The sequence below is a fragment of the Cricetulus griseus genome (genome assembly GCF_003668045.3).
Source record: "Cricetulus griseus strain 17A/GY chromosome 1 unlocalized genomic scaffold, alternate assembly CriGri-PICRH-1.0 chr1_1, whole genome shotgun sequence".
Classification (NCBI taxonomy): domain Eukaryota; kingdom Metazoa; phylum Chordata; class Mammalia; order Rodentia; family Cricetidae; genus Cricetulus; species Cricetulus griseus.
The window spans coordinates 188,806,715-188,834,247 of record NW_023276807.1 but is presented as its reverse complement, the minus strand read 5'-3'; the positions used below and the strand labels follow the sequence as shown (position 1 = coordinate 188,834,247).

The following is a 27,533-nucleotide window of genomic DNA, read 5'->3' as shown; positions in this document are numbered from 1 at the left end:
GCTGGGGTCTAAATTCAAGAGCTGATATAAAGAAGCAGTAGGTGTGGATACAGCCCCGGGCAGGGGTGTGTGTTCTAGCTGGTCTATAGCATTCATTTTACCTTTGTGCCTCAGCATGTTGCAGCTGGGTTGGCCTGAGGAAACTCCCATAGTGCCAAGCACTGTGCTGCCAATGGGAGTGACAGAAGTGGCTGAGATTAGCCAAGCTTGGTGGTATATGGCTTTAATCCTGCACTTGGAAAGTAGAGACACTCAGATTTCTGTAAGTTTGAGGTCAGCCTGGTCTACATAGCAAGTTCCAGACCAGTAAGGGTTCTATAGTGAGATCCTATCCCAAAAAAAGGAAGGGAGGCAGGGATTGCTGCTGCAGTAAGACTTGAGGATGAGGAAAAGAAGATGCACAAATAGCTCATCATCACACTTGGAGTGTGTCCTGTAACTAAGGTATAAGCAACGCCCCTGAAGAACCCTGGGCAATCTGGAAGGAGTTTTAGAAGATGAATAGATTAGAGGGCAAGTTTACATTTTCTCCAAGTTTGTGTTCATAGAATCTGGTTACAGGGAGACATTTGATGAATGACAAATATCCATAAAGCAGAAACTACAGCTCATGGGCATTCACAACCGCATGGTTTGGCCTCTGATAATAAAGTGAAATTCACATTGGCCATAGGAGGGAGCAGTCGATCAAGTGATTCAGTCTACAGGAAGGGTGGTGAGGCTGTTTGCCCCACTCCTGGAGTGGGAGTTCACATTCCCCTGCCCTTAAACCTTCTTGTGGGCTGTTGTGATCTTCCCATGGTTCTTAGAGGTGAAGCCAGCAGCTATGACAGGGAATAAGCAAATTTGTCCTCAGTGTCTCAGCTGCATGGATGAGTAAAGCAAGTCTCCCTCTTCATCTTCAGAAGTGACAGAGTTAGCTCAGGACATCATGTTTGGAACTGTATGCCTCGTGTGGTCCCTGGGATAATTTCACTCCCTTTTGAAAGAGACTGTATTTAAGGCAGATCCAGGACCCTTAGCTTCCGAGCACCCAGTTGGCTCTGATAGGATTTGGGTCTGGCTGGAAGTTGGGTAAAGGCATGGGGAGGGGAGCATTGGTACATTGGCAGGTGAGGGGTGTTGACTTTAATGTTAGGTTCAGCGGGCTAGCACATCTCACTGGAAGGGGCACTCCCCACAACCCTCTTGTAAGGACTCGGGAGACTTGAGGCCTCCCAGAAGGGCTGGCCTCCAAGGAAGGCAAGCACAGAAGGTACTGGCGCTGGCATCTTAGTCCTTGCCTCTTCACCACCTCAGATCCTGATCTCAGCTGACGACGAGATGGAAGAGTCTGATGCCGAGGAGGACCTCCGCAGACTGACCCCCCACAAGCCTGTGAAGAAGAAGAAGCACCGCTTTGGGCTGCCTGTATGACACATTCCCACACTGCAGATGACAGTCATGGAACCTAGCCCTCCAGCAGCATCCCTTCCCTCTTCTCTCTACCCTCCTCTTCTACCTCCACTCCTCTTGCTGTCTCTGCCCGCTCTCCACCTGCCCCCAGACTACTGTGACTCAAAAGAGGGAAGAGGACCTGTGCCTGAGGGGGCTGTGGGCAGCTGGAGGTCCCGCTCAGTTGCACTACAAACACTGACCAAATATGCAAGCGAAGAGCTTTGTTTGTTTGTTGTCGTCCCTTTGGGGTGTTGTGACACCCCTGTCCTATGTCTGACCAGGTGGCATGGTGGAAGAAAACAGAGCACACATAGACTGTTGCAGGGCCTCATGCTGAGGCCGGGGCCTTGTGGACATGTGACGTGCTTGGGGTTAACAGCCACTGATTGACCCAAGTTGGAAGAGGAATGCTTTCTTACTCAAAGTGGCTTTTGTAACTCTTTATTTCTAAAGCCAGTTTTATGAGCTGTGACAGTGTTACTGTTTTTTGAGTATGTGTTTATTTCCTACAAAGTATCTATGGGTCTAATGGGCAAACAGATTTTTAAGTCTTCCGTATACTGTTTGACTTTTATATTTTTAAGTTATATTTTCATACTACTGTATTTAAAACTCTTTTTAATCCCCAAAGAAATGGATTTGTTTGCCTTTCATGGGGTATGAGCTGGTGGGAGGTGAGTAAGGTCAGGAATTTTTTTAGCCGGGAATATTGTTAGGTAGCATCTAGTGATGAGGTAAAGCATCCTGGTGGGAAGGGTAGATATCCTTTATCTGTGGCCAGAAATCCAATGTGTTAAGGTCAGCTCTGGGCAGGAGGCAGCTGTGCCGAATGGATCTGTATGCTCCGGCGTGTGGGACCAGAGCCCTGCCAGGACATATGAGCTGGCATGTCAGAGGCTTTGATTAAAGTTGATTGAGGAAGGAGCTTAAGAGTTAGGCATTTGTGTCCAGAGGACGCAAGCCACCAGGCTACTCCTGTTGGTTTCCTGCCACTCTCAGAGTCTCCAAATTACAAATGTTAGAATGGTCCAAGCCTCTGCTTCCAGTACAGCAGCTTGCAGAGCCAACCTTTGCCTTGGTGCCTGTCACCTGCTTGCTTGCTCAGCTGTCTGGGGAACTCTGCCTGGCCAGAAAAGCCTGTTGTCATGTCTTCCAAAGTTGTGACGTGGCAGGAGCAGAGCAGATACCAGTGAGAACTAGTTCTCGCTGTATAGATAGTATGAGGTATTTCTAGACTATGGTTCCTCATTGGTGGTTACACCCACTTCTCACCCTGGCCCTGCTTTACTTGGTGATACAGGCTAACCCAGCACTGTACCTGCTATAGAAGTAGCAGGGTGGAGTTGTCTGATGGCTTGTCAGTCCAACAAGCAGGCACAGTGGTAAGGAGCACAAGAACACCCCACTACTTCATGGGCTTAGGCCTTAGGTGAGGTGAGCACAGAGGAGGCGACTCTCCTCATATCCTTCTTCTAAACCTACGTAAGAATGTGTTTTGCTTAAGCATCTGGGATCTAAATATGCTTGTGGCATATGACCCAGCCTTTATCCAGGGTGCCTGGGGCTGTCCTCTGCCCCTTGAAGTCTTACTTGTCCTAGACAGAGGGTATACTCTGGGGTGTCTCTCGGTTCATCTTCTAGTGCAAGCACCACTGAGAAGAGAGAGATTGCTGCTGGAGACCAGCAACCTGCAAAATGGATTGGTCAGACCCTGCGTCGTTCCTGTTTTCTTTCTATGGTCATTCCCTTTCCCTTCTCTAGTGAGGTTGCACTGAGTGTTGTGGGAAGAGTACAACTCCAACTCCTGACGAGATGGTCAGTCCTGGTGACATTGCTGATGTCACCCTCACGTCCCCTCCTGTTTCACTGTGCTAGAGATAGCCTGTGCTGCACCCACCCCTGCCATCCTTCTGGAGCTGAGAGTTGGAACCTCACTTCAGACTTGAGCTCCTAGAGTTTCCAAACCAGACACAGAGGTGGGGGAACCACTGTGAAGGATGGAAACTCCAGTAGCACAGTCCTCACAGAGGTAATCTCTAAGGCTCTCCCTGCTCCCAAGCACAGGGCCTGAGGGACAGGGGAAGTGAGTGAGTGTGGGTTCCTTCTGCATCCTGATTTTCACTAAGGGCTATAGTCTCTGAGCTGCTCTGTGAAGCTGGCTCAGCAGAGAAGGAGGTCCAACAGCTGTCTGATACTGGAACCTGTCTGTGCAGGCTTGGTGCGTGTTTGCCCTGCCCCTCTTCCTGTGCATATGTGTGCACGCACACATACAGCATAAGCACACACACTCACACAATACTGCATCTCTCAGGAGAGCCTCCCGCAGCTGCTAAGGCATTTCTATTACTGTGGTGCGCTGCCTCACTAGAGTGGATGTAGAGGGCTCTGGTCGGGGCGTCTTCCTGAACTGTCCTCCTCCCTGGAATGAGTGTCCCCATCACTTATTCCACGATGCCTTATGAGGTGGGACCCTTTACTGGCTGATGGCAGACATCACCAAGATAGGGAGGAAAAAAAAGAAGGCTGACTTAGCTGTGGTGTTCTGTTGATCTGATTTGTCCAAATCAGTACTTGGCCAAGCTGCTCTTGGGGGAAGCTTGCAAGCCAGGGCAATGAATGAGTCTTTTGTAACTAACAGAAATAAACCAATGAGAGAGAGCTGACACCTAACTCAAAGAAATGGTGGTTATTTTTTGTTTTTAACTTCATTTGGCTGTTGGTGGGGCTTTCATAAAGGCAAGGATGAATGCTGAGATCCAATGTGGCAGTGACTTCTCAGTCTATGCACCAGAGGATGTCTGTGGCCCCTCAGCCCTGGAACGTGTGGGTAGCTTCCAGCCTCAGTCTTTAAACCGTGAACGTCCTAGCAACAAGGAGCTATGTGTTCACCTCACTTATCGTGCTTCTTTCCTCAGGGAAAACAAAAAAAAAAAAAAAGGCTCAAATTCAAGTTGTAACTTCCCTTTGGCAGTGCAGGCTACAGCTCAGGGCCCACATCTAAAAGGCGCCTCAGGACCCTGGAAGGGGCAGGCACAGACTGTCCCTCCTGCCATGCCAGGCAGCAGCCACCTTGTAGGATGTGAGCTAGCTCCTAAGTCAGTGGTTCTAAACCTTCCTAATTCTGCGACCCTTTAATACAGTTCCTCATGTTGTGGTGACCCCCAAACGTAAAGTTATTTTTGTTGCCATTTCATAACTGTAATTTTGCTACTGTTATGAATCATAATATAGATATGTTTTCAGATGGTCTTAGGTGACCCCTGGGAAAGGGTCATTTGACCCCCAGGTCAAGAACCCCTGTCTTAAATGAAGTTTCACACAGCTTCCAGTGAGAGACCTGTTTGCAGTGAAGGACCTGTGGTCAGCCTTGCTTTAAACACCCTGAGTTCTGAGTGGGTGAGTGGATTGGTTGGTTGGCTGCCTGGTTTGGTTTTTAATTTTTCTTTCCATAGAATTTATTAGAAGTCAGACCTGTGTGAAGAAAACCATTTCCACTTCAGCTGCCTATCCAGAGAGTGGGGTGTTTAATCTGTGGCACTATGAGTCACAGAAACACGCTTTTTAGATAAAAGGGAAGATGGTGTACTTATATTGTAAACTGGTTTACAATAAAGTTTCACATCTTATTACATTAAAAAAAGAAGAAAGAAACCATTACTTTTGTGGTTGTTGGTTGTGTCCTCTGGAACTGAAATAGCTCAGGGGGCTAGTAAACCTTCTGATACCTTTGGCAGCTATGGAGCCAAATCTGCAAGAAAGGAAACCAAATGTAATCTAACCATCTTCCTTGCTGATGGGAGCCTAAGCCAGTTTACCTGCTGGAGGGAGAGGTGAACATCCCATAACATCCAGTACCCTTGTCCTTGAGGCCAGAACTAGACAGAGCTAGCTGTGGGCACTCCTCACAAGGCACAGTCTGCCTGGCCTCTCTTTGGAATTGGAGGTACAGCAGCCATGCAGTGACATTTAGGATAGCTGTGTGTTAGTGCCTGGTTGGATTTCATCTGCCTGGAGCCTTCGGGGTAAGAATAATGTCCCTTGTAGACTGAGGGAGCTGAGATGGGTCTAACAGAGACTGACCTCTGACCCACATCTACCACTGCCCACCGCAGGCTTAGGGTCTCTGCTTGTTCCTGACGTGATCTTTCTTACCATGTCAAGATGAGGCTATTAGGAATGTTAAAGGACTTTCCGAAGGAAAGCCAAGTGTACTTTGCCCCCTCCCCTAAAGTAGCAGTGCTTCAGCTGTCCAGTTCCCATCTTTTTAGGCAGCAGCCCTCTCTAGACCTTCACAGCAAGCATGGTCTCCTGGGCCCATACCCTGCCTTGCTTTGTCCCTTTACTGAACTTGTCCCAGGTCTGGTAGGGTAGAGGACCAGGGCATCAGAAAGTGCGACACAGCAGCTCCCAGGATCTCCTTGGCCTCAGTGTCTCCACTGTGAACAGAGGTGGCTACTCACTGAGAACCAGTTATGCTCACCCTGAGGAAACACTTCCAAGCAGCAGACAGGAAGTTTCTGCCCTGCCAGTGTGCTGAGATGGAAAAGCTATTTCTACTGGAATCCAGGGGCAGAAGAGAAAGGCAAACAAGCTCGGAGCATCCGCCCTGGTTCAGAGATTTCCCCACCCACCCCTGCCGCTGGAATGGGTTCTTGCAGTCTGCCTGCCCAGACCGTCACTCACACATTGCAGGGTTCACATTCATAAATACACTCTGGACACAGTGCCAGCACCTCCCACCTGCAAGTGAACAGCTGTTCCCAAAAGCAGGGGGTACCCCCGGCTGTCTTTCACCAGGGTTGCTGCCCATCATCTCCAAGAATAAACGCCAGCTAGTGGCTGTGTGGATCTGAATCATCTGGAAGCTTCCAAAGGAGGGGAGTGACTGCCTAGGACAGACAAGCAGGCTATATAAGTTCCTGAGGGTTGGGCTTCACACAGATCTCTTCCTGTGGCTACTGCCTGACAGAGTTACCTACAGAGAGAGAACTTGCTGGGCATCTACCATGTCCGAGGTAAGAAGGCCCAATGGGGGCCAGCTGGTGCCAAGGGAGTTGGGAGAGGCAAGGCTGGACACTAACTAGTGATGTCTGCTTTGACCTAAAAGCCAAGCCCAACAGGCGGCACTACAGCCCTGGGAGGCTGGGCTGGGAGAGGACACCTGGGGTCCCACCAGGCTCTTGTGAATAGCCTTGGTGGTCCCACGATTCGTCAGGTGTTAGGGGTGGGGAATACTTATGTAGAACTGTGTGTGCTTTTGTATGTGTATGAGGGAGCTGGCTTTGATAGCTTAATGTGTCCAGTTGTATACATTTGTAATCTGGAAGAAGGGTGGGGGAGGGTGATTGGACCTATAGGTCACAGTTCGGTGTCCTTCTATTTCCCTAGCAGGGTGTGTCTCTGGGCAGGCCCATGTTTCCCTGGCTCTCCTGGGAGCCCAGCCCAGGCGGAGTGAGGGAAACCCTGCACCTGCCTGCAGGGCTTAAAAAGGACTAAAGTATCAGCCTCACAGGCGCCTGGGGTTGAGGGGAAGGATAAGCAGAGTCCAGCTTTCCCAGCTCTACTGGGACAGCAGAACAGCATGTGTCCTTTGCTGCTTGCTCCACGGCTGTCCACCCCATCCCCTTTCCAAACACAATAATGGAAAATATCAGTGTTTTGTTTGGGGAAAGGGGGCAGTCCTTATGGGACTCTTTGCTCCCCAGTAAACAGGTCTTAGGACTCACCAGATTCCCTAGGGCTGCTCAGTCTTGAAGTCCATCCTTTCCCCTTTGCCCCTTGTACTCAGTCCTGAATTTGGCCAGACAAACAGGCTAGTATGAAGATGCAGTGGCCCCCACCCCCAGGAGCTCTCTGTCTGTGGGCCAAGGTCAGATGTCCAAGTCAGACCAAGAGGGCAGAGGACTTGCAGAGGCTGGGAGACAAGTGGGCTTTGAATTGACTGAGTTCAATGATCTGGGAAGATGGACCCCTGCCAAAGTTTGAGGGGTTCATCTCAAGACCTCAAAATGTAAGACTCTGGACTTTCCAAGGTTGGCACCCCTGAAGCCCCCATTAAGAAAAAGCGCCCCCCTGTGAAAGAAGAAGACCTGAAGGGGGCCCGAGGGAACCTGGCCAAGAACCAGGAGATTAAATCTAAGACATACCAGGTCATGCGGGACTGTGGTGAGTATACTTCAGGGCACAAGGTGGGGTTGGGGATGTAATTATCTTCCAGTGGTAGCTGAGAGGTGTTGAGGGTTTCTGGGTATAAAAAAGGGCTGCACCCAGCATGGGGAGCCTTACTGTCCTTGATGCTACTCCTAAATCTTTTGCCTACAGAGCAAGCTGGCTCAGCTGCCCCATCTGTATTCAGCCGCAATCGCACAGGTACCGAGACAGTCTTTGAGAAGCCCAAAGAGGGACCTGCCAAGAGCGTCTTTGGCTGAGAAGTGCACACTGCACCACCCCAAACACCTGGACACGGGAGCCTTTCCCACGAGCTTTTTGTTTTGTTTTGTTTTTTTAATGCTGGAAGATGCCTTTTACCCGCTGCCTCCAGAACCGTCATGACTCCCCACAAAGCCAGCCCTTCTTTACCAGCACCTTGGAAACGCCAATAAAGAGGGTGCCCATGTGGCTCCAACCTTGAGAATGTGCCAGCTGGTCAGTGGCCATGACTACTAACTGCTGAGAAAGAGGAAGTGTGGGGATATAACACATCTAGTGCCCTTTCTGGGCTCTGGGGTGTGTGGGGAATAATGTGTGTGCTTTCAGGATGGCTGAGATGTACTAGAGAGAGCCTTAGACATGACTGTGGGCCTCTCTGCTCGATCGCCCTCCCTTCCGAAACCCTCCTCCCTCTCTCTCTCCCTCACGCCCCTTCTCTCTCCCTCCCTCCCTCCCCCACCCCCCAGATAGGGTTTCCCTGTGTAGTCCTGGCTGTCCTGGAACTTACTTTGTAGACCAGGCTGGCCTCCAGCCCTAAGAGATCCACCTGCCTCTGCCTCCCATGTGCTGGGATTAAAGGTGTGTGCTGCCACATCCGGCTTCTGTTCTTTCTAATCCTCCGTTTCAGGGCTGGAGAGATGGCGACACAGTTAGGAATACTTGGTGTTTCTGAAGAGGACCCTTGTTCAATTCCCAGTATCCACATGGTGACCCATTTCACTCTGTCACCCCCTTCTGGCCTCTGAAATAAAAATAAATTTTAAAACTAGCCTCTGGTTTCCCATCATATGCAACAGGAGAGTTGAGTTGATGCCTATTCCATAAAGCGGGTCACAGTGACACTTCTCAGTCATAGGAGGCCTAGCTCCCTCTGCCTGCCACAGAAGCCACCGAGATGTTTCCAAGGTCCTCAACGCTCATCCCCTTGCACCTATGTTCGACAGCTGCTTTACTGTGTGTCTCCACTTCAAAGACAAAACTAGGTATGGTTCCTCTAACCAGTAGCAGTGAGTTTCCTGAACTCCACCACCTACCATACTCTGTCCCCAGCATGTTGTCTGGGGTGTCAGAACAACAGGTTCCTAGCTATGTGTGACCTCTTCAGACCTGTGTCCTGTGTCTGCTGTGTCAGATTGAGGAGACTAAAAGCCTCCTAGCTGGGATGGCAAGACCACAGGCAGGCTAATAGTGACTCCTTCTGAGAGCAGGGCCTGGCTTGTGGACCACTGCTGCTGGGAAGCCCGTTGTGTGCCCTGGACAGATGGAGCTTTCTCAGGGCATTTTCACATCCTAGCCAGCCTGGCCTTATATAGCTCTGGCTCCAGGCTGGCCTATTCCCTGTGTCCCAGAGGAGCAGACCTTCTGTGGGGACAGAGCCTGTACTTGCTCATTGGGCCTCTTAAGAAAGTTCTTCCCAGAAGAGCTGTGTCCCCTATGTCCCCTGTATAACCCATCCCATCCAGAGCCAAGAGGGTGAGCAGGTGCACAGAAGTGGCCTCTGACCATAGCCTTGCAAGGAAAGGGAGGGTTTTAATAGAAGCAACCCTGTCCCAGGGTCACACACCACCCTGAGCTAAGCTGTGCTGTTGATAGCACACCAGCAGCTGGCCACCCTTTCATGTCCACAGACCCAGGAATGTCCTATCCAGAGCTGGCCTATCCAGCTTCACCAAGTCCCCAGTGTTTGTTCACTTTATCACTGTTTGTTACAGAAAACAGTACTTCAACTATATCAAGGACATATTGAGGAAAGCTACTAGCAGCACTTCAGTAACACTCTGGTGGTCCTGCTGTGACAAAATGAGGCCACCACTCTACCTGCACACGACTTTCAGGGACCGTGTGCAACTGGCTCTTATGTGCCCCACCTTCCTGCAGAGACTGTCCAACATCACAGCTCTGGGCTCAAGATATGCATCTTTACAACTCTTGGCTGTTGTCAAATTGCAGACCTGTCTGGGGGTCTGCTTGGCTTGAACCTAAAGTCCGGTTACAGTAATAGGACCCAAACATCAGTCTTGAACCAGATGGGCAGAGGCCCCTGGGCCCAGCATCTTTTGCTCCAAAAAGTGTCCATCCTTCGTGTCCTCAAACACCTCTAGTCCTCTTGATGTTTCTGGGACCAGGGACCCCCAGGCATGTCTACCTGGCTAGTAAGGCCCCCGTCTCTTCCAGGAAGCCACCTGGGGTATCCTTCTAGTCCTAGTCTTCCTAGAGAAGCTGCTATTTCCTCCCAGGCTAGACTCATGAAGAGCAGATTGGCCTCCTTGTTAGGTGCCTCTGGAGCTACAAAGCATGGAAGATGACCTATGTGAGGTTGTGATTCCTGGAAATTTGGAGCTTGCAGAAGGGGAGCTAATACCCAGCTCCAACCTGAGCCTGCCTTTCCTCAGTGTATGTCCTGCTGTCAGCAAAGTTCACTGGACATAGGTCATTTGTCTCCTTATCTGAGGCCTCTGGGATTTTTGGCTTGAAAACCCCCATTTCCCAGAACTTGCACCAGTAGGGGCAGGACACCCAGCAAGTTACCAATTTATACCCCACCTGCTCTCAGGTTCAGAAGCAGCCTGGCAGACAACTGCAGACCAATGAAGAGCCCAGCCCCTGCCCACATGTGGAGCATTGTGCTGGTCTTGCCCTCACTGCTGGCTGTGCTTCAGACCACCACTGCCAAGAAGGTAGCAGTCCCCATAGGTGCCTCTGTGTATGCCTATGTGTGTGTGGTGTGAGCTGGGGACTGGGTAAACACATCGGGGAAGCCGGAGAGTGCCTCTGGGTGTGTGCAGGTCAGTGTGTGTGCAAAGACATGGCGCTGACTACTTACCAGGCATTACCCAGAGATCCTTACGGGTTCCTTCACTTAACAGAAGGAGTGATCCTATTCTTGCTACTTTATAGATGAAGGAAAGCTTAGTCAATTGCCCCTTGAGGGTGACAGAGACAAGTAGGTCAAAATGTGGCTGTACAAGCCCAGCTCTTCTGTTCTGGATGAGTGACTTCTGGCAATTATTTATATGTTCTGTCTGTCAGTCTCCTCATCTGAAAGAGAGTAATAATATAACCAACTCAGAGGGCTGTGCTGGTTGAAAATCAAGCCCATAATACCTAGGAAGCATTGGGAGCCACACATGGTGCAGAGCTGACATTAGACCTGTAAACCAGTCGTGCTGTCCCTCTGTGCTAAAGGGGGGGGGGAGGTGACCATGAGTATCTGAACAGTTTGTGTGTGCAGCATGGGACATGGAGCAGGTAGAGGAACATAGGGCTGTATGGGTGTTCATATCCTTTCTTAAGGAATTGCCATCCTCCAGGGCTAAGGTGTGTGTGTGTGTGTGTGTGTGTGTGTGTGTGTGTGTATATATATATATGTTGGGACAGAGAGGGTCCATTGCTGGCAAAATGGGCAAAGAAGAAGATGGTCATTCCTTAGAGACCTGGTCCTCTACAGATTCTCACAGCTCCCGTGACCAGCTAATGGGAGAGTAGCAGGAGTATTCTTCTGCTTTCATGGAGCTTAGAATTTCCAAAAATCAAAGGGCTTGTTCACTGCCCTTTTACTAGGCAAAGCTCAGCCTGGACACAAGGTCCCTGACTCCAGGCCTCTCATCTCTGTCCAAATGTGTTCCTGACAGATTTGGACTATTACCCTAACCCATGTGTGCTTGCTATTTCCCATGGTGGAGGCCTGCTCTATGGTGCTGTCTTGTGGTGAATGAGGTCTACAGCTGCCTCTAACTTCAGACAAATGTTCGCATGTGAAATATTTGACACGGTTCAGCCTGGGCAGTATCTGTGTCAGAGGATGGGTGGAGTTTGGTCTGGGACCAGGGTTAAAGCCTACTCTTGAAGCTCTCCCTCTTCCCCTTTCCTTGTCTAGAATGGCATCGATATCTACAGCCTCACAGTGGACTCCCAGGTGTCTTCCCGATTTGCCCATACTGTGGTTACCAGCCGGGTGGTCAACAGAGCCAACTCTGCTCAAGAAGCTACCTTCCAAATAGAGCTACCCAGGAAAGCCTTCATCACCAACTTCTCCATGTAGGTGGCTTCTACCTCTTTGATTCACAACCCAGCCCTGCAACTCCATCTGTCTGGGCCTGAGATGTGTTGTTCCAGAAGCTGGTTACTTGGGACACTGCTCCACCTGTCGGCCTCACAGGGAGCAGGGACGTTATCAAGCCCTGTGAGATTTCTGTCCCTCCTGTCTGTCATCCAGATTCCTCACTAAATACTGAGAGGTGGCAGACCAAGAACCACAGCATCTTGGAATCTTTGCCTTTGAGAAGTACAAGCCTAGAGCAACTCTAGGCCAGCACTAGGCCCAGGAAGTCACCAAAATCAGATTCCATCTGGAAAAATATAAGCCCTTACTCCTGGGGTCCTCTTTGTCACTGCAGAGGACAGGCAGGTCTACTGTTTCCTCAGAAGATGCCAGGGTTTCAGTGGACTCTGAGCTTGCAGGAGTCCTTACCTTGCCCTCTGCCTTCCTGCACACCCCCGCCCTGATCTATTTTGCAATGTTTATTAAACTTGGGAAAAATCCATGCTTGGCCCTAGCCTCCTGGAGAGGCAGGCATGGAAGGTGGGCTGCACTTGGGGTAGAGGAGAGCAAGAGCACAGGCTAGGGTGGGTATTTCTGAAAAACTGCAGGGTGGGGGGCTAGGTTACCTATGGTTGGCTCCTCCCTTTCTCCCCACCCATCTCCATCCCAGAACAGTTTCTGTTTCCTGACCCTGGAGCCTAGGCCAATGGGCCCCCAGATCTTTCTACTGCCTGCCCCCTGCCCTGGCCAGGAATCCCAGCAGAGCATCTGGAGAAACTATGAACTTTCCATCCAGCAGAAGGAGCCTAGCTTCCTGTTCATCTCCATTCTTTTTTTGTTTTGTTTTGGTTTGGTTTTTTGTTTTGTTTTGTTTTGTTTTTTGAGATAGGGTTTCTCTGTGGCTTTGGAGGCTGGCTGGTCTCCTGAGTACTGGAATTAAAGGTGTGTGCCACCAACGCCTGGCTTGTTCATCCCCATTCTGACCCAGAGTTACACCATGACCAGAGAAGACAGAGAAAGATGCCTGTTCTGTGTACTCAGCTGGGTGCCCTCCCACCCCTTCTCGGCACACTTCCACCCACGCATACCACTCCCAAAACGAGCAGTGTCCATTTACTGGTCCCTATTCACCCCACAAAGAATTCCGGGAACAGTCATTTTCTGTGCAAAGAAATGGTCCTGGCAGTTCCTTCCCAACCTAAAAGGATGATGGCTAGAAGCTTGTCTCCACCACTAGGTGTCCAAACCTGCTTCCAAAGATGCCAAGCTCCCTGCAACATCCATCCTAAGCAGGAGGGTAGAGGGAGAAGCTGCAGAGAATAGGATCACAGCCTTCAGCCCTGTGTCTCCCTCCTGCTCAAGTCTGGCCCCACAAGAGGTTTGATTCAGGGCTGGGTAAAGAACAATTCATTACTGCATTGTTCTCGAGCTTCAGAACAGTTCACCGGGTCATGGGGCAGCTCAGAATGTGGGCTGAGTTTAGCCTCCTCTGTAACCTTCTGCCCTGCCCCTGCAGTAAAAGCCATGTGTGCTAACACTGTATGTCTCAGGGCAGCTGAAAGCCTCTCCCAGTGTTGTACGTGAGGCCTTCTACACAGTAAGTGCATGATAAAAGGCATTGGCCTTAGACAAAGACAGGGGCTACATCAAGAAGCTCACCGAATTCTAGAAAGGCCCTTCTAAAAAAGTTCTCAACTGTTCTCTTCCCTACTTAGGGTCATCGATGGTGTGACTTATCCAGGGATTGTCCAAGACAAGGCTGCAGCCCAGGAGCAGTACAGTGCAGCAGTGCGCCGGGGAGAGAGCGCTGGCCTCGTCAAGTGAGCTTGTGGAGAAGGGTGCATCTATGTAGAGACTGGCCCTACCTTGGCCTTTAGCCTTGCTCCTCACCCCTCCCCTCCAGCAATGATTCCCTACCTGACCCAGTGGGTTCTTGTTCATTTTGCCCAGGACCGCTGGGAGACAGACAGAGAAGTTCGAAGTGTCAGTCACCGTGGCCCCTAATGCCAAGATTACCTTTGAACTGGTATACCAAGAACTGCTAAGACGGCGACTGGGAACGTACGAGCTACTCCTAAAAGTGAAGCCACAGCAACTGGTCAAGCACCTTCAGGTATCTGGCACCGCCCTCTCCAGGAAGCTCCCTAGATTTCCCTTCCCAGCTAAGGCAGCCTCTCCTTGCTTCCTAGCATCCTGGGGGCACAGCCTACCTCATGGGTCCCCTGGTGACCCATATCTTGCTTGCTTTCAGATGGATATCCACATCTTTGAGCCTCAGGGTATCAGATTGCTGGAGACAGAGAGTACCTTCATGACCCAGGAGCTGGCAGATGCCCTTACCACCTCACAGAACAAGACCAAGGTGGGCCTGCTGTGACTACCAAGTGAGGACATCCCTGGGCTAGTCTTTAGTCCAGCTGACTGTGGTCTAGATTCCCAAATCCAAAACAATTGGAAGTTCTCTGAGCTGGGAAGGCTTCTGAGATCTGTGTCCATGCCAGTGCCAAGAAGACAGGACAGTAAGACCTAGAGAGGGTCAGTGGACCCTTGTAGGAGCTTAGGTTAATGGGGGACAAGCTTGGAGGGTAGACTGGTGGGAGGGGTCTTCAAAAGAGACAACTGGATTGCACTGAGCCCAGATGCTTGCATGTCCCCAGAAATGGGATTCATACATGAACATGTCCTCCTCATATACATACCAAATGGAAACAGGCATCTTTCAGCTCAGAATGCACATCCCCCAGAATGTTCACCCATGGCTGCATATAGAATCTGATTTTCCAATGTGCACATAGAAGGGGGTGTTGGCTTCACTGTTCCTCCAGCATCAGCTTTGATTGTTCCTCCAGGCACATATCCGCTTCAAGCCAACACTCTCCCAGCAACAAAAGTCTCAGAATGAGCAGGACACAGTCCTGGATGGGGACTTCATTGTCCGCTATGATGTGGAGCAGTCTGACTCTGGGGGCTCCATTCAGGTGGGTGGACTCCAGGCAAGAGTAGTGAAACCTCAAAGTCTAAGCACGAGTGTTCTGGAAAAGGAAAATGATGGCCCCCTCCTTCATACTGTCCACTAGGGGTTGGCTCACACAGAAGATAGGCAGTTCAGTTCTGGTGACCCTGAATACTATTCCCTTTCTGGAGGCAGAAAAGGTTTCTCTCTGCAAAGAATTGCTTTGTGGCATTTCCCTCTGCCATTGTCGCCCAGAGCCTCCAAGTCCAGCAGCTGTGTTCGTCATCTGTCCTTCCCCTTACTCCTTGTTTCCCCAGCATTCCCTCTTGATGGATATTGGGTTCATTATGTCTTTTAGTATACGCTGCTTCAAATAATAAAACAGGGGACAAAGTTATGGAGAGACTTTTAGGGCTATACATGAATATGGAAGTCTTCTGCTAACAAGGGGCTGAGCTTTGAAAAATTGTGGGGATTTGGGGGACCTAAGGAGCTGGGGCGGAGAGGGATCATGAAAGGAGAACATAGGAACCAGGGATTTGGGATGAAGTGACCTGACAGAAGTAGGGCAGGGCTGAAGTTCTCATCACCTAGGTGTGCTCTCACTCTGGTCACAGATTGAGAACGGCTACTTTGTGCACCACTTTGCCCCTGAGAGTCTTCCGACAATGCCCAAGAATGTGATCTTTGTCATTGATAAAAGCGGATCTATGTCAGGCAGGAAAATCCAGCAGGTAAGTCTCCTGGACACTGAGATCAGCAGCAGCCTGACCTGTTACAGCATCCTGGGTGGGGGTTTCCTAGGGCCAAGTCTGGCCCAAAGCATACTCTATGAGCCCACTGGAGATACCAGGAAATGAGCCCAAGGACCACACACCTTTAGGTAGCTCCTCTGAGACCCCTGCCTTGTCTTCTCACCTCTGACTAGACTCGAGAAGCCCTAATCAAGATCTTGAATGACCTCAGCCCCAAAGACCATTTCAACCTCATAGTGTTCGATTGGAAAGCAACCCAATGGACACAATCACTGATGGAAGCCTCAGAAGAGAACTTGAAAAGGGCCACAGAGTATGCTTCCAAGATCCATGCTCACGGAGGTAAGTGCCTCTGCATTGTGGGAGGCTGGGGGCTTCCATGGTCACTATCTGGGATCAACCCTGAGTATGTGCCCTTCAGGGACCAACATCAATGATGCAATGCTATTGGCTGTGAAAATGCTAGATAGCAGCAACCAGGCTGAGCTACTGCCCAAGGGAAGTGTCTCCCTTATCATCCTGCTCACGGACGGTGAACCCACTGAGGGTGAGGACACTATGGCATTCTGGGGCATGCTAGACATAGAGCCAGGCTGGAACTGCTTCCAGACTGGCTATGAAACCTGGGGCAGGGAGAAGGGGAATCCTCAAGACCTCTTTGGTTCTGAAGTTCCAGAAATGTCCATTGAGCAAATAATTCCTTTCTCATCCTCTCCCCAAATTCATGAGTCTAGGGGAGACCAATCCTGCAAATATCCAAAGGAATGTACAGGAAGCCATCAACAACCAGTACAGCCTCTTCTGCTTGGGCTTTGGCTTTGATGTCCACTATTCTTTCCTGGAAAAGTTGGCACAGGATAATGGTGGCCTGGCCCGGCGCATCTATGAGGACTCAGACTCTGCACTGCAGCTCCAGGTACAAGTTTGATCCAAGGTGGGATACAGAACCTGTTTGCCTGCCCTTTGTGACATATTCCCCTGCCACCCTGCAGGACTTCTACCACGAAGTAGCCAATCCGCTGCTGTTGTCAGTGGCCTTTGAATACCCAAGTGATGCCGTGGAGGTGGTCACGCAGGACAACTTCCGACACCACTTTAAGGGCTCAGAGATGGTGGTGGCTGGGAAGCTCCAGGACCAGGGTCTTGATGTTCTCTCAGCTAAAATCAGTGGGCAGATGGTGAGTGTGGCTCAATCATCCTGGAGCCAAGGGGCAGCTGGAGCCACCTGGGAAGCCTCCTCATTTGCAGCCAGAAGGACTGGGCACATGTCCCAGCCATACTAAGTTCCAGCTGATTGACCCTGAGTGGGTGTCAAAGGACCCTTTTCCTTGGGTTTTCCTGAAGGACACCAGCCCCAGCTGCATGGGTTCATGGTAGAAATCCAATAAAACAATGTAGTGATGCTCACGAGAGAACCTAGCACATATAGGAACTGATGACTCGGTCTGCCCCGCTGCCACCTGTCTCTTCTGTGAGCATCCAATGATAGCAGGTGTTCCTTCCTAATGGCCCATTCCCTCTGTCCTCATGCTAGGCCTTTGAAGATGTGGGTAGACAGAGAGAGATACTTCCATTTCACAGGTGAGCAGACCAAGGACCAGGCAGGACAAACAGTGTATGCTGGTCCCCTCTGCTTCTGGGCCTGAAGCCCAACTCACCTCGTAGAACCCCAATCTTGCTCTGACTTCTCTATCCCTGGGTGCTGGAGGTTCAGCCTGCCATCTCACAGATTAAAAAACAGAGTCTTTAGGTTGAGGGTTGCAGCAGTAAATAAGGCCAACCCTCCTTACCCTTCTGGAATAGACAGCTTGTACACAAGTGGAGTGACAGCCAAGAATGTTCCTGACAGCATGTATCCAGGACTTTAGCAGAAGGTATGCTAAGATTGATTGATAAGAAGGAAGGGCTGTCAGGCTCATATGCCTGCAAGGCACCTTGTCTACAGAGAATGGCAGTGGGTTTGGGGGACCTCTTCTTAGACACAGCCAAGTGGTAGAACTGTTCCTGAAGACGATGTGGCCAAACAACCTATCTTTAAACCAAGCTCCATCACCTCCCATAGGTGAGAAGTGAGGAAATTGCTTAAGCTCCGTGTTCATCAGTTTCCTCCTGGTTACAAACGTGTCTAACTTGCATGCCTACTTCATAGAGTTCCTATGGAACTGTCTAGCCCCATGTACACACAAACATGAGTCGGACTTCAAACATAAGGGATGGGGTTGCTTACACATCTCTTTTCTTTTAGTACTGGGAATTGAATCTAGGGCCCTAAGCTATATCCCTGTTCCTGTTTTTACTTTTTATTTTGAGATAAGACCTTGGTAAGTTTCCCAAGACTGCTTTGAACTTACCCTGTAGCCCAGACAGGCCTTGGCTTTCTAATCCTCCCATATCAGCCTCCCAAGTAACTAGAATCAAAGGCTTGTGCCACCACACTCAGTTCTTGGGTGAGACCAAGGAAACGTTCGTCTATTCAAAATTCATTGAAGGAAAAACATAAAATAAGTAGCCTTACAGTGTAGATAGAGAAAACCTCTTGCTTGTGGCCATCATGTACCAAAGCTTTGGCAAGCCAGGCTCTGGGGAAGAGTCAGGGAGAGGCCGGTGCCAGCAGAATGGGCAGAAAAGTGTACACGGCCTCTTAGCTGTCCTTCTGATTAAAAAAAAAAAAAAAAGACGGGCACTTTTGCTCTTAGCCCCATTTCCTAGGCTTCCAGCTTGGCCAGACTAAGCCCACTGACCACCTTTTCCCTGGGAAGAAAGCCAGACGGTAGGAAGGCTCATGTTTCCTGTTATCACCCCACAGGCCAGCCCCAGCAGAGGGCAGTGTGGAGCAGACAGCTTGTTGCAGTTCTGAAGTTCTAGTTCCATCTCTACTGCTAACTACTGGGGAAAGCCCTTTCTTCTCCTTCTTTTCCTTTTCCCCATGTTTGGGGGAGGGGAACCCTTTCTGCTCCACACTTCTGCACTGACCTGGAAGTTGTCTCCCTTCTTGTAAAAGGTCAGCTGACCTGAGCTCCTGGCTCCGTAGCCGTCTCGCTATACCTGGACAGCTGCTAACATTTCTCCCCACCTCCCTCCTGCTCTGGACGACCTGAGGGAGGCCCTCATACTCCTGAACTCCCTACCCCTCCCCACACAATACTCAAAAGGAGTGAAGCCCTCATAGTTGCTCTATGCCCTGGTCTGCCCCAGTCCCAGTCAGGGCTCTAATGAAGAGCCCTGAAGACTGGTCAGCTGCAGACAAGGCCCTCACTCTCTCCCCTGGGTTGGCACCTCTTTCCAGCATAAGCAGAACATCACCTTCCAAACGGAGGCCAGCATAGCCCAAAAGGACTTCCAGAGCCCCAAGTACATCTTTCACAACTTCATGGAGAGACTTTGGGCACTGCTAACTATACACCAACAGCTGGAGCAGATGTGAGTGACCCTGACCTTTGCAAGCCACTGCAGTGGGTTTCATATGACATAAATAAAACTTTCAAGGTGGGGCAGGTACAGTTGGTTCAGGTAATCTACCAAGTATGGCATGAGGTGTTATGTCCAAACTCTATATTCTCCCAAGGGGACTCACAAGAAGGGGCCAGTGAAAGGGAGACCGACCGCCAAGATACCCAGGGACCTCCTGAGCTCTTATGTCTTCAACCCACAGGGTCTCAGCATCAGGTGATGAATTAAAGGCCCTTGAATCCCAAGCTCTGAATTTGTCACTCAAATACAATTTTGTCACTCCTCTTACACATATGGTGGTCACCAAACCTGAAGGCCAGGAACAATTTCAAGTTGCTGGGAAGCCCGTGGAAGCTGGTGAGTGTGAACCTGGGTTTTGACCTCATCATCAGGGAAGCTCCTCTGCCTTATGACCAAGCCCCTGCCATCCACAGACTCCCAGAGACCCAGGGAGCCCCATCTCATCTCACTAAGGAAGAAACTGAGAACAAGTCTTTCAGGCCCCTAGATTCTCTGGGGAAGCAAGTTTAAACATAAGCACTTTGAATTAGCAAAACCACCCCATAATACCTCCCTTTCCTTTTCTTTTTCTTTGTGCAGACAATGGACTAAGGAGTGTCTTAAGAGGTAAGGGCCTAGCCTAATAGTTCAAAAGCTGGCCTGTGTACGTTCCACTGGCATGCTCTGCCCTGCTGCCAGGAGCTGGTGTTATCTGACCAAACTCACAGGTCTAGTTAGTCACTTGCTCACTCAAATACGGGCTACCCCTCAGGCCTTGACCTGGGTATTGCCTGTTCAACCAGGTAACAGCATAATGCCTGAGCCTTTCATTCCCACCTGTACTTATTATTGAAAAAAGGTGGGGTGTTTAGACATGGCAGGTTAAGGAATAAGGGCTTTGAATTCTTAAGACTGCTTCCTGCTGACGTGGGGGGCGTTGACCATCTTTGGGGGACCCAAGAAGGTTGGGGTGCTGTTCCCTTCTCCCTCCCTTCCTCCCCTCCATCCGCCCAACTAAAAACCCTACCTATCACATATCCTTTCTTCTAATCTATACCTGACTCAACCTTTCTGCTCCCTCATGACCTCTGATCCTTCCTTTTCTTCCCTTCTCATTCTCGTAGCTCCCTCCCCCCTCTTCCCATGCTCTCAATTTGCTCAGGGGAGTAAACGCAAGTCTTACTGTCTTTCAGGTCAAAGCCATTTTTTCAAGTCTTATGCCAAAAGACCTGGACTGCGCAGACTAGGTAACAATGGAAGAAAGGATAGGAAGGGAGGTTTGTAGAATTGTGGCAGGGTATAGGCTGGACTCTGCGCTTGGCTGTGGAAGGATAGTGCCTACCCTGGTTCACTTGGCTGGTAAGAGGCCTGTGACTAAAGATCAGGTGTGTTTAATTAGAAGGTGGCCACCTAGAACCTGGCTTGACCCAGAGAAGGGGATTTAGTAATCAGGTGATTTAAGGGGCACAGTCCAGGGGAGGATCGACCTGCCATGGGGGAAAGTTACACATGTAGTTGTCTCCTGGCTAGGGGAGGCTCTCCAGCAGGGAAACTGGCTCTGTGCCCTCTCTCTATCCTACTCCTAGCATTGTTAAGGTTCCTAGTCCTGGCTGTGGGGATCCAGGACATCCTCTGTGAGAACACTGCTCATGTCAATGTTTTAAAGTAGGAACTAGTTTCCACTTGGACCCCAAACCGGATGCTGTTGGCACTGCACTTAGACAACACAATTTTCCTGGACTTCGTGGACACCCTGGTGATCTTCACCTTACTGCTAGCTTTGATGGCTTTACTCCCAACCTGCTTCGCATCATGGGAAGGATGCCAGACATGACATCCTTATGTGAGCCCCCTTCCTTCCTGACCCACGGTGGCTTTCCTTTTCTTTATAACTCAGTGACTCTAACACATAGAGGGAGAGAAAGCACCAGCCACAGCCTAGGCAAGGACACTTGCAAAGAAAGCAGGTGACCTAGGCCTAGCTAGGACCCTGTCCTAGAGCAGAGCCAGGGTCCAAAGCTGTGGTGAGTGTGTCATTTCCTATGGCTACCTCACTTTTCCATCTCTCAGCCAGCCTCCCCTTTGCCTTGTCCTTAGCATTTTGTGTCAGGCATGTGCTGCCCTGGCTCTTGCTCTGCCCCTAGATTGTCATCCTACAAGCTTTGACAGGGCACCCTCTCCTGTGAACCCTGGAGCCCAAGAGAACTCATCACAAGGCTCTTCTTCTTTCCCTCGTGAGGCACCTCTTCCCCCACCAGTTAATGGACACCAGCCCTTGCTCTCCAGAGCAGGGACTCTCTACATCCTTTATTTTCACTGAAGATCCACTCCCCATGATGGAAAAGGAAGCCTTCCCCATGTCCAATGTCAACTATGGTCCTTGTGCTGCTTCCCATTCCCAATGTGAAGTCAGACTCAGTCAGGACCTATCTTGAAATCTCCCCTGCCCTGTTGGCCTGAGCTTGATGGGCAGGAAGGGCGGGGGCAGGGTACCCACAGGTGCAGCAGGCCTTGCATCCTGATGACCTCTCCCTTTCTCTCTGTGACTGTTCCTGTGCTCACACTCACCTCAGCAACAGGAGCTCCTGTGGTTTCAAGTCAAGCTGTGTTACAAAGCATGGAGGAAAAAGATAGAGGTACTGGGGCTAGGGTGTATGTAGCTCGGTGATAGACGGTTTGCACAAGTCCCTGGATCTGCTTCCCGGTGCCAGAAACAAACACCCAAGCCAGAACTCCCGCAGGAGCTCCCAGAGATACTGGAAATGAGGGAGCCCTGGAGATACGGGGGAGCCTTGGGTCTCTATAACCTGTTACATAGTATCCTACATATTCAAGTGGAAAGAGAGAGCCCAGCCACAGTCACCCACTACTCCACCCACAATGCCCTCTTCCCCAGAAAGGAACTACCTGAACCCAGGCTTTTTCTCCCTTCTTTAGAAAGCACCATTCCAGATGTACTCCCACACCCAGGTCATTAGTCCCCTTCCAGCATCCCACCCCACCTTTGCCCTGCCAGACTCTTGCTGACCCAGGAACTGTGTACTGGCTATTTCAGCCCACTTCCAGGCTTTTCCTATCATCTTGCCGCTTCCTGGATCCTGTGTGGGCCAGCTCTGTGTGGATATACAATCTAGGGGAACCATGAAGCTGTTTGAAGACCCTGGGCAGGGTAAGAGCTGTATCCCATGTATCCACATGGAAACCAGACCCCAGCCATATGACTTACGCCTAACCACAGCAAGGTACCCATCATGGGCATATGTCCCTCTGACAGCCACTTACAAGATTTCACCAGGAACTCCTCAGGGTCACCCAGGATTGTCAGATGGACCCAGAAAAGGGTAAGGGTGTCCCAGGTAGAGGAGCTAGAGCTGAAGAACACAGGTACCCAGTGTCTCAGTGTGGAGGAGGGGAATGGTTAAAGAAACAGATGTGCTAGCCAGATTCCCACTCACTAATCCTGGAATGACCTCACTGATCAAGCTGAAGTGTCCTGGCAGACACAAGGCTGTATAGCAGTCATGAGTGTTTATGCTGAGCTACGAAGCACTCTGGGACAGCCACAATTCCTTCATTCCTTTGAGAACCACTTTCCACCTCACTCTCAGCCATGTAGCTGTCTCAGGATTCAGGCACACTGCAGGGGACTGATGAATGCTTTGGTCCTTGAAACAAGACACACACACCCTTTATCAAAAGTCTACAGGGTGGCCATCAACAGGATTTGAGGTCCAAATCCACTGAGAACCAAAGCTTGAGTGTAGAAATCATAAGAACATGACCTGAGCCAGGCATAATGGCATGAAGCTTTAATCCCAGCACTTGGGAAACAGAGGCATGCTGTTCTCTGAGTTTGAGGCCAGCCTGGGCTACTAGGTGAGCTCTTGTCTTAAAAATGGGGAAGAAAAAGGAGAAGAACCAAACCTGAGGTGGAAGTATTGCTGAGTGGACACAAGAGTGACCCTTCCCGGGCTCTAGTTCCTAGAAGGACATAGTTTGTGAGACCCGCCCCCTCTCAGGCCATTGCTCAGAATTGACTTTGAACTCTCTGGTCTGGTCTTCTTAGGGCTTTTGGTGGCTGGTGATTATGAGAAAGGCGGGTTCTCACGGATCAAAGTGAACATCCAGGAGCCTCACTTGCATATCTATGCAACCCCTGAACGCTTGGTGGTGACACGGGACCGAAAAAACTCTGAGTACAAATGGAAGCAGACACTATTCTTTGTATTACCTGGGTAAGTCCTAGGGTGGGGTCCCAGGTGTATGTGGCCTCTCAGGCTGCACTGACTGAGATGCTAGTGATAACAGGTGGCCAGAGGCCACAGATGAAGTGGTTGGTTATGAGTACCCTGTGGTGGGCTGTACTCCTGGTAAATTCCCTAATGTCCTGCAGCTCTGGAAGCATTGTCCTGGGACCTGGACCTCATCACTAACCCAGGTCACTAGGCCATAGAAAAGTGGCATGGTTTGGATCTAGCTTTGGAGCCAATCCCATGTTCATGAGCCATATAGCTCTTCAAGTCTTCTTTTCCTTACTAGTCACTAGACTCCTCCAGACTCAGTCAGAGGCCTGGGGGACCCGTAGAAAGAAATTCCATGGGCATGGAGAGGCAGATCATGACGGTGGGAAGTGTGAGAGGGCACTAAGAGGTAGAGAAAGCAAAGGAGCACATGCCTGTCTAGCAAACTTTTTTTCTGCTTTTTTGTGCCATCTGGGCCCCCACCCTAATGCATGTTGTTACCTATATTCAGGGCAGTCTTCCCTGCTGAGTTGGTATCTAACATGCCAATGGTCTCTGGAAATGCCTTTATGGACACACTCAAAAATATTCTTTTGTGATCTCCTAAGTATTTCACAGCCCAATCAAAATGACAATTTAAATTAGTCATCATCCTGTTTGAAGCTTTGGCAAGGAGAGAGCTGTTTGCCTGATATCACATGTTGGGAAGGTAGTAGGAAATGGAGGCAGATGGTGACTATGGGAAGCATAACTCTCCCACTGTAGGACAGCTCTCTAGCTTGGTGAGTCACAGGAGGCTGGAGACCTTTTGCAGGATGTTCTCTGTATTTCCAGCCTATTCCATAGCCTATCTTTTCCCAAGCAAAGGGTCTTGTCTGTTTCCATCTTGCCAAGCCTTTAGTAGGGCCTTGTTCACATTTGATAAGTAAGCATACACACAGAAAATCCAGTGTGCTCATCTGAAGTCCTTCCACTGTCATAAAGTGTAGGCTGGTTTGCTTTAGCAACTATGGCTCCTTCCACAACAATCAAAAATTCAAAGACAACACAATAACATACAGTATCCAGACTCTATATATTTTCTATCTTTACATGGCTTATTATATTTTTATTACTCTATTTCTTTTTAAGGACTTTACCTTATTTTAAAACTATATTTTTTAATCTAAGACCGTATATGCTCTTTCTCTTCTCTATCCCAAGCCTGTAGCTTTTTTTGGAGGTTGTCCTAAAACTCGCTATAACTATAACCCGTTCAGAGGTCTCCTTTGTCTGAATCTGTATTTACTGCATATCTGTAACCTTTTTCTGCCTGTATGAGCCTTTAAACTGGGAGATGCTTTTCTGTACTGAAGCCAGCATGAGAGACTGTAGGAACCTGCCATTTGGCTTCTCTCATGGTACACTGGTGGCTCAAGCCCACAGGCAGCAGCCAGCATGAGAGACACAAAACTGGGAAGCTGCTCTTGGTTCCATTTCTGTATATCTAGAATCCTTTAAAAAAAAAAAAAAAGATTTTATGTGGGAATTCCAGCCCCATGTTGGAATGCCATTTGTAGGTGGACATTTCTTTCCTGGTTGCCAGTTCCCAAATAACCAACACAGAAACTTAATATCAACTATAAAATCTCAACCAATAGCTCAGGCTTGTTAGTAGCTAACTCTTACATTTTAAATTAACCCATATTTCTTATCTATCCTCTGCCACATGGCTCATGGCTTGTTACCTCATTTTCTACTTGTTCTGCTTCCTCTGTGTCTTCTGGCATCTCCCCTGACTCTGCCGTTCTTCATCCCAGCATCCTTAGTTTGGTTGTCCCACCTATATTTCCTGCCTGGCTACCAGCCAATCAGTTTTTTATTAAATAAATTTGAATGACAAATCTTTACAGTGAACAAAAGGATTATTCCACAGCATTTCTCCCTTTTTGTCTATTTAAAAAAGGAAGGTTTTATTTATTTATTTATTTATTTATTTATTGGTTTTTTGAGACAGGGTTTCTCTGTGGCTTTGGAGGCTGTTCTGGAACTAGCTCTTGTAGACCAGGCTGGTCTTGAACTCACAGAGATCCACCTGCCTCTGCCTCCCAAGTGCTGGTATTAAAGGTGTGTGACTCCACCGCCCAGCAAAAAGGAAGGTTTTAATTTTAATAAAGGGTATAGTTTTCTTTCAAGGTAAGCACCTTTTAATCTTAACAATAAAGAAAAACAGTAGGTTCTTCCTCTTATTGATGAGATAGAATGAGAAAAGACTTCCCCTACAGATGTTAAAATGCATTGTTTAACATTAGTTATCGGAAACCCGTGGCACTATAAAAACACAGGGATCAGGGCAGGCCTATGAGACTCTGCTGCTGCTGTGAGAGCAGAAACCCCAGGGAACATCTTAAGGGAGGGAGGATTAACTCTTTGCACATCAGAGGTTCCAGTCCATCAGGCAGGAGAACAGAGTGGCTCACAACACAACAGCCCAGGGCAGAGAATGCCTGCAAGAAAGAATTTTCTCCCTTTTATCCCATCCATGCCCCAATTTTTGAGATAGTGTGGTCCATGTTCAGAATGGGTCTTCATTTTACCTCCAGAAATATCCCTTTAGACTCATCCAGAGATGAATTTTACTAATATTCCAGGTGCTTCTCAGTCCAATCAAACTGACAATGACTGTTATCCATCACCCCCAATAAAAGCATATAAAATTCATTCATGAGAAACAAAATTTAAAACCAGAGGGAAGGAATTATAATTCTCTTTTATAAACGGTGCAGTGAAATTGGACATTGTTAAGCTCACCTTGGTGCTATTCTGCCAATGACAAAACTGAGCCTAGGAGATTTAAGGGAGTCTCTGCTAAGGCCACACAATGACTTCCTGCTCAAGAGGAGAGTTCCCCACCCCTACTGAGACTCCACACAGGTGTCTCTTCCTTCCTGCTCAGGGTTTGGGATTTCTCTGCAGCTTGAAGATAACCATGGACAAGATGGGACTCTTCCGCCTCAGTGGCCCAGACAGAGTGAACATTGCCCTGGTGCCCATGGATGAGCCTCAGAAGGGACTGATGCTCCTTGTGGATGACACTCAACACTTCTCCAACCGCACTGATGGGGAACTCGGTACTTCACTTGCCCTTAGAAGTTGCCTGTGACTGAGCACAGGCAGGGAGGTTCCTCTCACAGTGCCCACCTCCCTCACTGTCTTTATCCCTCACTGACCTAGCCTTTTATCTCAGGTCGGTTTTACCAGGATATCATCTGTGATCCACCAGTTGGATCAGATGACACAATACGGACATTCAGAGTTCAGGGAACACAGTACTCTACTACCAAGTAAGTATACAAACAGACCCCTGAGCCTGGCTATGGTGGGTGGGGATTAGGAGGGTGAGAGCTGGGATCTACATATCCCCACTCTGGTCCCCTTGCTTGGGAACTGAAAACAGATGAAAGGTTGATTCAGCTTATTCTTACATAAAACACACAGGCTCTGGGCTGTGGACAGTAGCATGCTCTTCTTGTCCCTTCCCCAGGGTCCAAAGTCCTGGGCCCAGAAATCTCACATGCTAAGTCCCTTGAATAACCCTTTGGGCAAATGGGCCTTCCTGACCTATGTCAGAGGGAATTCTGAGACTCCCTACACTCCATGTTCATGTCTGCAACTGTCTCCCATCTCTTTCATCTTACCTGAGGTTTGTTGAACACCTACTTATGTTCTTCTGTTGTCTTCCACCCCAGACAGCTTAAACTGAAATACCAAGGAGGGTCGAATGGAACAGATATTTCCTGCTGGACTGTGAAGATATAGCTGTTAGGAACAGTGTTCCCTGCCATGCTGCCATTGTATGCAGATGTATGCCAACAGGGCCACCAGGGAGGCCTAGATCTCAACGGAGAAGAGGATTCTCATTTATCACAAATAAAGACTGATGATGTGAACCCAGGGAGTTGGTGTCATGATTCCATGAGGCCAGTCCTGGGGGCTTAGGATTCCAACCTAAATATTCTGCCTCAAAGAAATGTAGACTCTTTCACAACTGTTCCTCAACAGCCTGGGGCCAGGGAAACCCTACAGAGTTTTCAGCCCTATCTTAGTCTTTGTCACAGGAATATAAAGCCAGCCATTCAAAATGTCAGTGCTCCACCAAGTGAGGGCCCAGACTGGAGTGTTCTCCAGAGAGAGCAGTGTACTGGCTACTTTGTGGTTGCCTGGACCATGGAAGCCACTTTGACTCA

The 27,533-nt window shown here is 49.4% G+C and overlaps 3 protein-coding genes across 5 annotated transcripts in view; all 3 read left to right on the top strand.

Annotated features, from left to right (window-relative positions):
• The window catches only part of LOC100753269 (store-operated calcium entry regulator STIMATE), a 46,537-nt gene extending 44,623 nt beyond the window's left edge, over positions 1-1,914 (top strand). For all 3 annotated transcript variants that reach the window (XM_027389576.2, XM_027389577.2, XM_035453410.1), the window contains one exon: positions 1,300-1,914. In XM_027389576.2, coding sequence (XP_027245377.1) covers positions 1,300-1,416 — 117 coding nt within the window. In that variant the 3' untranslated portion in view covers positions 1,417-1,914. The remainder of the gene's footprint in view (positions 1-1,299) is intronic.
• Positions 1,915-4,251: 2,337 nt separating this feature from the next.
• Mustn1 (musculoskeletal, embryonic nuclear protein 1) lies at positions 4,252-8,075 on the top strand. The gene is made up of 3 exons (XM_027389579.2): positions 4,252-6,452; positions 7,470-7,602; positions 7,759-8,075. The coding sequence occupies exons 1-3, from the start codon at positions 6,444-6,446 to the stop codon at positions 7,863-7,865; spliced, it is 249 nt and encodes an 82-aa protein (XP_027245380.1). The 5' UTR covers positions 4,252-6,443; the 3' UTR covers positions 7,866-8,075.
• Positions 8,076-10,454: 2,379 nt separating this feature from the next.
• Itih4 (inter-alpha-trypsin inhibitor heavy chain 4) lies at positions 10,455-27,236 on the top strand. The gene is made up of 18 exons (XM_035453072.1): positions 10,455-10,544; positions 11,744-11,904; positions 13,624-13,728; positions 13,859-14,021; positions 14,160-14,270; positions 14,758-14,886; positions 15,479-15,595; positions 15,790-15,958; positions 16,038-16,163; positions 16,351-16,532; positions 16,609-16,794; positions 18,903-19,036; positions 19,269-19,423; positions 22,095-22,235; positions 23,133-23,301; positions 26,263-26,417; positions 26,534-26,630; positions 27,036-27,236. The coding sequence occupies exons 1-18, from the start codon at positions 10,455-10,457 to the stop codon at positions 27,103-27,105; spliced, it is 2,460 nt and encodes an 819-aa protein (XP_035308963.1). The 3' UTR covers positions 27,106-27,236.
• Positions 27,237-27,533: the final 297 nt, after the last annotated feature.